Source organism: Vulpes lagopus, chromosome 7, assembly GCF_018345385.1.
Source record: "Vulpes lagopus strain Blue_001 chromosome 7, ASM1834538v1, whole genome shotgun sequence".
In the NCBI taxonomy this organism is placed as follows: Eukaryota; Metazoa; Chordata; class Mammalia; order Carnivora; family Canidae; genus Vulpes; species Vulpes lagopus.
Genome location: NC_054830.1, coordinates 81,263,508 through 81,274,864, shown reverse-complemented (window position 1 = coordinate 81,274,864; position 11,357 = coordinate 81,263,508). Strand labels below are relative to the sequence as shown.

Below are 11,357 nucleotides of genomic sequence, written 5' to 3'. Positions count from 1 at the left end.
AACACCTCCCAAAGGGCACTATTCTCTCCCCGACCCTCCTACGTGGAGAAAGGAAAGAATGCCCAGAGTCACCGCCAACTGGCAGGCAGTTTTCCTTTAAGGCTGCCTTTGACGTTACACAGGTTCCAGAAGATTCTCCCGGGATTCGAGCGGTGGCCAGTACGTCCCACCTTCTCAAACCCGAGATTGGACTAATATAGTTGCCCCCAGTCTCGGGTCTGAGCCCCACAGACCAACCAATAAAATCAAAGGGCGCGTAGCGTTGCCGCCCTCTGTCCCTCTCACCAATGACGCGACGAGCTAGCGAAGAGGTGTGGTTGACTGATCCCCAGGTGCACCAATCAGACCGACACCAATCGCTGCCGGAATGTGTGCGCGTGTGGCCGGGTGACGGGGGCGGAGAATGGGCGGCTATCACCAAGGCACTCGTTGAAGGCTGTCCAATTACAGAGGACGCTGAGCTGAGTGACGGGCAGAGCGCGCAATGGGTGGCGCGGAGGCGGAGCCGTGGGGGCGGGTTCCCCGGCCCGCTGTCTGCGGCCGGCGGGCAGGCGACTCCTGTCCCGAGTGGAGGCGGCGGAGCCGGAGCCAGGGGAGGGGGCAGCGGCTGTGTGACGGACCGCGGTGGCGCCCGCAGCTCCTCACTGGTGAGGGCACCGAGCCAGGACCCAGGGGGCGCGGGGGCGTCGCGAAGCCGGGGGTCCTGGTGCAGGGGGTGGGGGAGACCGGGGAGGCGGCGGGGCACTGGAGGCCCACCGTTCCTTGTGCCGCGGTGGTGCGGGGACTGGGGTCTGCAAGGTGCTCGAGGTCTGCGACCCTCTAACAGGGCAGCCAGCGCCTGAGCTGGGGGAGGGTCGGGCCGGGTCGGGTCGGATTGGGTTCCGCGGGCGGAGGCGTTTCTGAGCCAGCCCAGCCCGTCAGCGCCGGTGACATCACCGACCACCCTCCCCCGCCCGAGCCCCCTCCCCTCCCTTTCCCTCCTCTCCTCGCCGCGCCTTTTGTCCCGGGCAGCTCGGCTCTGCCCCGCCCCTCCCCGCCCATCTGCGAGGGAGGAGACTCCGGGTCAGTGACTTCATTGAGTAGGTTCTTGGGGATTGGGGTCGGATCCTCCCCGGAGAGAGAGAGAGAGAGACGCGAGAGGAACTCACTGCCTCTCAGGCTCTCACAGTCACACCTGTCCCAGGTACACAGGCTGCCACTCGCAAGCACACGCTTGCCACTGCCAGCTTTACTGTCACACTGCCATACAGCCATTCATACAGACATTGCTGCACCTGAGAGCAGGTGGCCGCTGGACCCTATTCCTTCACTCTCCACACCTGGGGATCAGGTCTAGCTCCTGTTGCACCGGACAGGCCTTGCTGGGCAAGTGCCTCTGACAACCTGAGGAGGTGGCCTCCAGAGCTGCAGCTTTCCAAGCAGGCTCCAGTGGAGCGATCAGAGGTGAGGGGCTGGGCTGGGCATGTTTAAGCGCACAGTGCTCTCCTGCCCATCCCCAGCAGCACCCCCACTACAGGCCCGAGGAGCTTTCCGGAGCTTCCCACACTTCTGGGGAGAAGACTTCTTAGCCAGCTTGATGTTTAAAATTCAGCTGGAGCCCTTAAAACTTCGAGCGTGGACGCTGAATGGGTTTGTAAAGTTCCGGTAAGTCCCTCTGGAGAAGGGCACTCATATCCCCACCACCGTCCCATCCTCCACATCACATCCCCTCCATTGCCTACCATGTCATCCTCATCTCATCCCCATTACATGTGAGAACCCCCCCTTCCACCTCACCCTTACCTTTGAATGAACTGTACCCGTCATTCAGTTCCCATACCAAACCCTTCAGGCATCCATCCATTTCCCACAAACATCATTATTTCAACTCTCTGCATCTCTTTCAATCCATCGGTAACCCATTTTCCACCTCAGCCGTCTCCATCTGTCATCCCTTGTCCCTTCCACCAGTACTTCATTTTCTGTGTCAACCATCCCCCTCCCTTTACAGGCCTTCTTGCTATTTCGCATTTTCCATTCCTGCCTCGACATGTTAATGTTCTTCTCCATCCTAGGCAGTGCCATGCCATGGGGCTCCTTTGTCATTCCAACACGTGGCTTGTGGGTATGGGGAGGGAGGGAGAGAGGGAGGAGAGGAGGAGGGAAAAGGCAATTCCTGAAAGAGCTTGCCCTGTCTGTGGAGACAAGGGAATTGTAGATATAGAACGGTTATCAGGTGAGTGCCAGGAAGGAAGCTGGCCTGACAGGAGGGTAACACAGGGACAGCAGGAGGAGGCTGGGAGCACTGGCAAGCTGTTCTGCTTGCCCTCTGCCTAGAAGCTGCTGTGGTTCTCTGGGGGCACCTTCATGGTATACCAGGGTTCCTTCCCAGCCCTGGGGTGGGGGGAGACGGTGTGGGCCGAGGCAGAAATGGCAGACCACCCCCAGTTCCCTCTCAGACGGCTTTTACCGTTGCTTCCGAAAATGGCTGCCCACCCCCAGACGCTCTTCTCTCACTTTTCCAACCCCAGCTTCCCCCACCAGGCGTGACATGCTGGTAGGGGGAGAAGGGGGAGGACCTGCCTTTATGGAGCCTTCTCTTCATCAGAGCGAGGTGACTCCCAGAACCATGAGTCAACTAAGCCACCTGCAACAGGCCCTGTGGGGGCAGCAGCTAGGGCCATTGTCTCTGTCTTCCTGGGGCCCTACAGCCTCCCCTTCCCCATGACATCCCCCACTCCTGCTGGGAAACCCTGCACACCTCACAGTCAGAGGCAGGAAAGCAGGCCTCAGCTGTGGCTGCCAGCCCAGGACATTGCTAGAAAGACTCTGGTTTTTCTGGGCTTTGGTAGGGGTTGGCTAAGCCTCTGAAGGGCTAGAGGATGGCTTCTGGCCATCTCCCCAAATAGCCCAACTACAGGAAAGTCCCCTTCCCTTCATACCCACCCCAGAGGCAGTGGTGAAGAGATTGGCATGGAAGAATTAGGACCCTATGTTTCTCCCCCACAAAACAAATGCCCCTGCATCCAGCTTAGAAAGAACTGTATCAGAGGAGTGTGGATCTGGCCCTGGGCCAGATCCTAACCACCCGACAGGTGAGCAGGAGGGACTGGTAGGAAAGGTATGAAGGAAATGTTGACTAGTGCCTAACTGTTCTAACAACTAAGATTAAGAAAGACCCTGTGCCCAGGATGCTTTTTTTCACTAATACTAGTGTTCAGAAGGCATAGATATGTCTTCGTACACACACATGTGTAGATGGTGGGAAGTGAGTAAAGGGAACTGTTGCCCTGTTTGGAAAAAGGACAGTGTCGCCCCCTACTAATGAGGGAGTTAGAAACAGCACTTTCCAAAGGCTGTGAGTCATCCCCTGGTCTGAGTCACACGTGAGGCTTAGCAGAGTCTGGGGAGCAGGAATAAGGAGACCTGGGGTCTTCACTAGCAGAGAGAACTCCAGGCACCAACACCCTGACTCAGCCTGGCTGGCCAGGGCAGCTGGCTAAAGATCCAGACCTGTCCCTAGTCTTGGGCCACTGCCCCAGCTGCCCTTAGTCTGGGCATCATGCCTGAGGCATGGCGTAAAAGACCACGACGCTCAGGTGACATCACCCAGCACACTGATCTCTGCCAGCTTCTATGTGTGGGCCTGTCAGTCCATGGTGCCACTTCATGCAGCAGGGCTCTCAGGGGTCCTCAGCCTGGCCCCAGGAACTGGGCCTTAGCCTAGCCCCCAGGAGGCCACAGCCCCCAGTTTCCTGCTGGGAAAATCCAGGAGCTGACAAAAGATTCACAGAATCCTAGAATGTCAGAGCTGGAAGAGATCATCTAGTCCAAACCTTTCATTTCATTGATGGGGAGACAGAGGCCTACAGAACAGGCATGACCTGCTGAAAATCACAGTGAGTCACTTAGGGATTGCAGGATCATCAGGAGCAGGGCTGGGTCAGGAGGGAACAGGGAATTCAAGGACTGGCCCTGGGTTTCTTTCAGAAACAAGGAGACAAGTGCCGGTCCAGTGGCTGTAATGGGAAAGGATTATTACAAGATTCTTGGGATCCCATCGGGAGCCAACGAGGATGAGATCAAGAAAGCCTATCGGAAGATGGCCTTGAAGTACCATCCAGACAAGAACAAAGAACCCAATGCTGAGGAGAAGTTTAAGGAGATTGCAGAAGCCTATGATGTGCTGAGTGACCCTAAGAAACGGGGCCTGTATGACCAGTATGGGGAGGAAGGTAAGAGGGCAGTGCTCTAGCCTGATACTGGACCCCTGTCCTTGTCTGGGGTGCCGGGTGGCCCAGTTCTCAGAGCAGGCAACTGGAGGCTGAGTAGGGGGTGAGGGGAGGCAAGTGTTCTCAGCGCCTACACCCAGAGGAGAGAAGAGACCACCCACTACCCAGCCTTGGCTTACCATAGTTACCCCTGCTTCTCTCTGCCCCTCTCTCTCCTCAAATTCAAGCCTTAGAGACATCTGAAGTCAGAACTGGAGGCCTTCCCCCTCCCAACTTTCCCTCCCAGCCTTATTAGTCCAGCCTGAAGTCCCTGCTGCTTCATTGGCTGATGGGGAAGGTTAGGCAAAAGGAGCTTGTGGCTTGGCTGTCTGAGGACAGAGCATTTACATTCATCAGCATAAAAGTTTGGCCCTTAAGCAGCCTGGGAATTAACCACTGGAGCTCTGGGAGACAGAGATGATCTTCCCCTTCCCTGCCCACTTCAGGCCGGCAGGCAGAACAGAGGGGGAGTCTGCCTCCTGAGGAAGTGGCAGGGATCCAAGGACAGAAGGGGAACCGCTGCTGGCATCTTGCCCCCCTCCCTGAGGTAGCTGGTGGCCATGCACAGGGTGGCAGGAAAGGCCCAAATAAAGCCTCTGAGAGGGTGGCCCCTCCCAGTACATCCCACAGGCATGATGTAGCTGCTAATTCTGGGCCTGCCCCTCAGGGCCGCCTGCCACCCGCCAGCCACAGGCACCTGTCAGGCTATATTAAGAGACGTTGCCACAGCTGAGGACTCTCCTTCCTAAGAGGAACTGTCCTTCCTGCCCAGCAGCATCTACCTTTCTTCCACATTCTCCTCCTCAGTCTTCCCGCTCCAGCCTCAAAACTAGATATGTACTAGACCTGCTGCAGAGTAGATAGGTGCTCAAGAGAGTGTTCTTTTCCTGTCCTCCTTGCTTTGTGTCCTGCGCTATCCTCTGCATGCCCCAGTCCTCCCAACCCCCTGTTCTTAATCTCCGCACCGCTAGTTCCTTCAGCTTTTCCCTGCTCACCTACTAGACTTGCCAACTCCCAGACTCACAGACATCTGCTGGAATCCCCAGTATGCTCTCAGCTAAGACATTCTTCTCTCTGGAGTGGAGGGGTGGGAGCTGAGCGGGTGGGAAGAGGGAAGCAGTGCAGACACCATGCCACCGTGTGACCTGTCTGGGAATTGCACTCTGTTCTCCACTTGGCCTCACCTTCCCTGGCTGGAGAACTACCCAGAAACTTTACCCCTTCCACATGACCAAGCCTAAGTGAAGGACAAAGCTCAGCCCCTAGGCCCAGACACTGGGTTCTAACATCGATCTACATCCCAGGAGGTCCCCAAGGAATGCAGCACAACCTTAAGGAGAAACCCAGGGCTCTGGGAAGGAGAAGCAGCCTTGAAAATGTGGGCTCTATTTCTCACTGCCCTGCCCCCTCCCCAACAGCCAGCTGGAAGGGTTGTGCACATAGACTCTCCATGCAACCCTGGCTGGGGACAAGTTGTTCCCAGCTGGGGAAAGGGGGTGGTAGTGATACAACAGGAATCCCTACAGAGAAGTTACCCCCTCCTGTTGTTATGGGCCAGCCTCCCTCTTTCCCTGAGCTCTGCCAAGCTTCTTGAAGTCACCTGATAATCAGATCTTCAATAAAAGGAAAAAACAGACCCTGAGTCTTAGGAGAGGGATGAAAAGGCAGCTGCTACAAGTCTCTGAACTGCCTGCCACTTGGCCTCTCTAATGAAACCCAAATCCATCCTTGTGGTCCCAGGAAATAAGAGGTTAATTCAATTTAGACCGAGACTTCCCTGGTCAATTGAAATCCTAGATAAAAAGCCTCAAAGAAAAGAGTCCCTTCCCTTAGTCTGGGTCCCACCCCTGAGTCTACATATTCTAAATCATTTCTCAGTGTTAACACCTCCCTCACTCCTCCCCACACCCCTCCCACTCACCACCACTGCCATTCCCCCACTCCTGGCTTGGTGGAGGAGGTCAGCTTGGTGGAGGAGGTCGCAGGTAGGGGGTAGGGGATGAAGGCTGCCTCTAGCAATCTGATGAGCTCCTTAGGACCTGACTTGAGAGAGAGCAGCTAGGGCTACCACCTGCAACGTGCCAGTGCATTCATGCATTTTGGTTGCTCTGACATTAGGTATGGGGTGTAGGGCTTGGTGTTATTTAAGTCCAAGAAGCTCTATTCCCATTGTATTCTCCATCTGTCCAGTGTGTGAATGGCATCCCGGAGTATATAATGCCATGAGCTCTGAGTGTGGAAACAAAGCATTTGAAAACTTTTTCTAGAGAAATAGCTCCTTAGGGCACCTGGGTGGCTCAGTTTGTTAAGCATCTGACTTCAGCTCTAGTCATGATCCTGGGATGGAGCCCCCTTGTCCAGTCTCCTCCACCCCTCCAGTCCTACCCTTGGATCAAGCCCCCCCACCCCCCTGCCATAGGACTTCTAGCTCAGCAACCTCAGCAAGGAGTCTGCTCATCCCTCTCCCTCTGTCCCCCCATTCATGGGCTCGCGTTCTCTCTCTCTCTCTCTCTCTCTCTCATAGAAATAAACAAAATCTTTCCAAAAAAATTAAGAAATAGCTCCTCATCTCCAGGCTAATGAGCTTTCCTGCTTTTCTGGACCCTCCTGATTTCTCATTTGGGTAGGAGTCAGGAAAAGGGGGGACTATACTAGAAGCAGAATGAGAGTGGGCTTCCTCCTGGACTGTATCCCAACCTTATTTGGAACAGGTCACTTACTAGCTTCCTGTGTAGTTAAATCTTGTCCAGTTGCCTCTCTCTGTGTGTGTCTTTGGAGATAAATAAAGATTTGGGAGTCATGTATGACTGTAATGTGATCCCAAGCCAGCCACTCAAGGCCTTGTGAAACATCTTTGGGTCATGGGCTCATGGAGGAGACCTAGGACTGGAAGTCCTATCCTCCAAGTCTTCTTCTACTTTGGCTTTTCTACCAATTGGCTAACTCAGCCTCTTTGACTCTCATGCTGTGCTTTATTATTAAACATATAATTATGAATAGAAATGAATCTTGTCAGAGATTTTTCTTACTCTATTAGGCCAGCCCTATATAGGGCAGTTAAAGGCCCATGAACTAGGAGCTAGAGGGCAGGGGGTGGGGAATGGGGTGGGGTCAAGACCAGCCACACTGTCCCTAACTTCTCCTCCCTCCAGGCCTGAAGACCGGCGGTGGTTCATCAGGTGGCTCCAGTGGCTCCTTTCACTACACCTTTCATGGGGACCCCCACGCCACCTTTGCCTCCTTCTTTGGTGGGTCCAACCCCTTCGATATCTTCTTTGCCAGCAGCCGGTCCACTAGACCCTTCAGTGGCTTTGACCCAGATGACATGGATGTGGATGAAGATGAGGATCCATTTGGCGCCTTTGGCCGCTTTGGCTTCAATGGTCTGAGTAGGGGTCCAAGGCGACCCCCAGAACCACTGTACCCTCGGCGCAAGGTGCAGGACCCACCTGTGGTGCATGAGCTGCGAGTGTCCCTGGAGGAGATCTACCACGGCTCCACCAAGCGCATGAAGATCACAAGGCGGCGCCTCAACCCTGATGGGCGAACTGTGCGCACAGAGGACAAGATCTTGCACATTGTCATCAAGCGTGGCTGGAAGGAAGGCACCAAGATCACTTTCCCCAAAGAGGGTGATGCTACACCTGACAACATCCCTGCTGATATAGTCTTTGTGCTCAAAGACAAGCCCCATGCGCACTTCCGTCGAGATGGCACCAACGTGCTCTACAGTGCCCTGATTAGCCTCAAGGAGGTAGGGCCTGGGTTGGGTTGGGTATGTGTTGGGGAGGGGAGGGATGATGGGGACATTCTTTCCTCACGTCAATCTTCCCCTCCCTTCCCACTCTACCCCACCTTTTCCTCCCTCTGCCTCATTTTCACCAGGCGCTGTGTGGCTGCACTGTGAACATTCCCACTATTGATGGCCGGGTGATCCCATTACCCTGCAATGATGTCATCAAGCCAGGCACCGTGAAGAGACTCCGTGGGGAGGGCCTTCCCTTCCCCAAAGTGCCCACCCAGCGAGGAGACCTCATTGTGGAGTTCAAAGTTCGCTTCCCAGACAGATTAACACCACAGACACGACAGATCCTTAAGCAGCACCTACCCTGTTCCTAGGCTCTGCCCCAGCCAGCCCAGAGTCTTCCACAGCAATACCCCCTACACTCACCCCACCCAATGTGCACCCAGCTTGATGTCCACTGGACACTGGCAACTTTTTCTAAAATGAAAAAAAAAAAAAAAAGCCACTGGATTTCAGGAAAATGTTCCTGTCTCTGACCCCTTTCAGAGCTGGGCTGCCTTGGGGAAGTGGGTGGGAGGTGGGGAGAGCCTAGCCCAGGCCAGGGGTTAATTTTCATGTCACTAGCTTTGAATCCAGTTCCCACTCCAGTGGCTGGAGAGTGACCTGAGTGCTACTTGAAGATACAGAGATTTCCTGTCCATGCCTGTAAATAGCATGTCCTCTTTCCCCTCTCAGCTTTGCTAATACCTCTCCTCTCCCTTCTCTTCAGTTTCCTCCTATTGGGGGAGGAAGAAGATAGAAAGGACACTGCTTTCCCACCCCCACTCCACCCCTAGGTCCACAGTGTCTAAGGTTAATGCACACATATTGACGCACACAAGCACTCACCTAGAGCTATCTGTGCCTCTCCGGAGTTGAGAAAGGAAGGGAAGGTCCGTAACCCATGAACCGGGCCATTGAGCACGAGACACTTTTCATTTGGGGCAGGAAGGTGAACAGGGCCCTTGGCAGCCTCCCAGAGAGCTCCCCTGCCCAGATCCCACAGAGCTGAAAGTTCTGTCCTCCCTGCTGCTCTTGGGAGTGTGCAAGGGTGGAGGGAGGGGAAGAGGGCGTTCTGTATTAAGGCTGAGAGGGAGGGAGCAGGGTCCATCTCCCAGCCTTCATCAGGAAGGGAAAGGGCTTTGGGGTCAGGTGGCAGCTATTCCCCACCAAGAGATTCAGGGTCACAGGTTTCTCCCCACATCTCTGAACTCAGGGCCTAGCCACCCCCAAACTTCCAAATCCCACTTTTGTGATATGTGAAGCTACTTATTTCTTACCCTTCATGGAGGCTGCGTGGGGAATTTCCAGCCCATTGATGCCTGGGTGACCCCACCCCACTCCCACAGTTGTATAAACGTTAAATAGTGAAGGAGCTAGGGGAAGACTGCTTCAGCCAGGTCCTGGGGTGGGGTCTTTAGGTTTTCTCACTTTGACAAGTCCCTGAATGTTTTTATAGTAGTTTTTTTGTATTTTTTTGTAATGACAGTATTATGGAAAATAAATAAAGTATTTTAAAAATAAGGCATCTGAGCAGGAGCAATGAACCCGGGATGGGGGCAGGTGTGAAGTACTACTCAATTCCCACCAGGGTCCTGGTCACCTCTGAGAAATCCAAGCAGTCCCTCAATATATAAGGTGACTTGGATTCCTTCCTTCCTCTAAGCCTAGGCTCCTGGGATTTCTAAAACATAAACCCCAAACTCAGCAGAGACAGAAGATACCACTCAGCTATTAGAAGAAACGAATCTATTTAGAAAGAATAAATATCCTTTGTTATGAGAAATACAGACTATCCTCTTTGAAGGATGTGCAAGCATGAGGACTAATAGATTTTCTCTACATGGACTGGAATTTTCCTTGGAGAAAAATTTTCCTCCTAGGAGGGAAGGAAGGAGGACTTTCTGGCTAACTAGAAGAGCTACAACCCCAAAGACAGAGCATGGGGCAATGGAAAGAGCTGTTAGAGGTACTTGGCATCTTGGGGCCATGCTGGCAGGGCCTGGCTGGGGATGCAGGCCCCCTGGAGGGCATGAACACTGTTACCAATCCTTAAATCTTACTAAGTTCTGGGGATGTCTGTCCTTGTCTCTGAACTACTAAGACAACTCTGATCCTTGGGGCCTGCATGCTGACTGCATGATGCACTTGCCACTTTCCTTGGATCAGGGTAAGGGGGAGCCCTGTAGTCATAGAAATGCCCATCTGTAGGCTATGCCTGGGCCTGGACTTCCTCCTGTACTGACTTTCTTCCATGCCTGAGCCCCAGATTCCTCCTCAAGATCAAACCCACAAGGACCATGCCCTCCTAAACTTCAGTGTCCACAATGTCATGAAGACATCTCTGCCTTCACCTGGGCCTAGCCTCCATACAGAGCCTAACACTAACTAAGCTTTATTGAAAGGAATTTCTGCCCTTGCCTTTTCTCCTGGTATGATGCCAGTGAAAAAGCTTCTCATCCTTTTACCTAAGGTACTTTTGAAAGGAGCCTGTTCTTTCCACTGCAGAAACCAAGGGGTCTTGCTCACAAAAATGTCTGCTAATTTCCTGGCCTGAGCAGGAAGATCCCCAATCCTGCATCCACTACTCTGTGCTTTCTTGTTCTGGATCCCCTAGGTTGTTCCTCTCTTCACTTGGGACTAAATTATTGTCCTGGCTCTTTCCTGAGGCCTGAAGCTTTGGGATCCAAGTCTGCTGAGCCAGACTACTTGCTTTGGCTTTAGTGTGTACCTGTAAGACCCAGGAAACTGTTGTATCTCCATTGAGCATCTAGGGATGGGCCTATAAGTCCTTAAAAGCCAGGCTATCTGAGGCCAGGGACACTCCCATGAGAAAGCCGTGAAGTTGACTCTGCAACTCTACCTGCAATTTGAACCTTTCCCTTCTTAGAGGTTGCATATGGGATTTGTGGTCCTCTGATGCCTGTGTAACCCTATACACACACATACACACACACACATGCGAGTGTGTCCCTACCTACATAAAAAGTCAAGATGGTAAAAGAGCTAAGGGAAAGACTAGTTCAGCCAGGCCTGGGCAGTGGGGTCTTTACTCACTTTGAGAAGCCCCTGAATCATTTTACACACATGTGTATGTGGGTGTGTATGAGAGTAACATATTCTTTAAGGGTTGGCCATTCTAAATCTTGGGTAACCATCACTCTTGGTGGTAGGGGCCATTCCTTGGTCACTGGAGCTCCTGGGTGATTCAGTTGGTTAAGCATCTGCCTTCAGCTCAGGTCATGATCCCAGGGTCCTGGGATAGAATCCCACATCAGGCCTCCTGTTCATCGAGGAGTCTGCTTCTCCCTCTCCCTCTGCCT

At 53.5% G+C, this 11,357-nt stretch overlaps 1 protein-coding gene across 1 annotated transcript; it reads left to right on the top strand.

The window, feature by feature from the left end:
• Positions 1-1,462: 1,462 nt before the first annotated feature.
• DNAJB5 (DnaJ heat shock protein family (Hsp40) member B5) lies at positions 1,463-9,558 on the top strand. Its single transcript, XM_041764199.1, has 4 exons — positions 1,463-1,644; positions 3,970-4,214; positions 7,403-8,004; positions 8,136-9,558. The coding sequence occupies exons 1-4, from the start codon at positions 1,463-1,465 to the stop codon at positions 8,367-8,369; spliced, it is 1,263 nt and encodes a 420-aa protein (XP_041620133.1). The 3' UTR covers positions 8,370-9,558.
• The last annotated feature ends 1,799 nt before the right edge of the window (positions 9,559-11,357 follow it).

Excerpts from the sequence above, each read along its gene's own strand:
- DNAJB5 (XM_041764199.1), top strand. The coding sequence starts at position 1,463 with ATGTTTAAGCGCACAGTGCTCTCCTGCCCATCCCCAGCAGCACCCCCA. Across the intron at positions 4,215-7,402 it reads TGACCAGTATGGGGAGGAAG|GCCTGAAGACCGGCGGTGGT; the intron begins GTAAGAGGGCAG and ends TCCTCCCTCCAG. Across the intron at positions 8,005-8,135 it reads CCCTGATTAGCCTCAAGGAG|GCGCTGTGTGGCTGCACTGT; the intron begins GTAGGGCCTGGG and ends CATTTTCACCAG.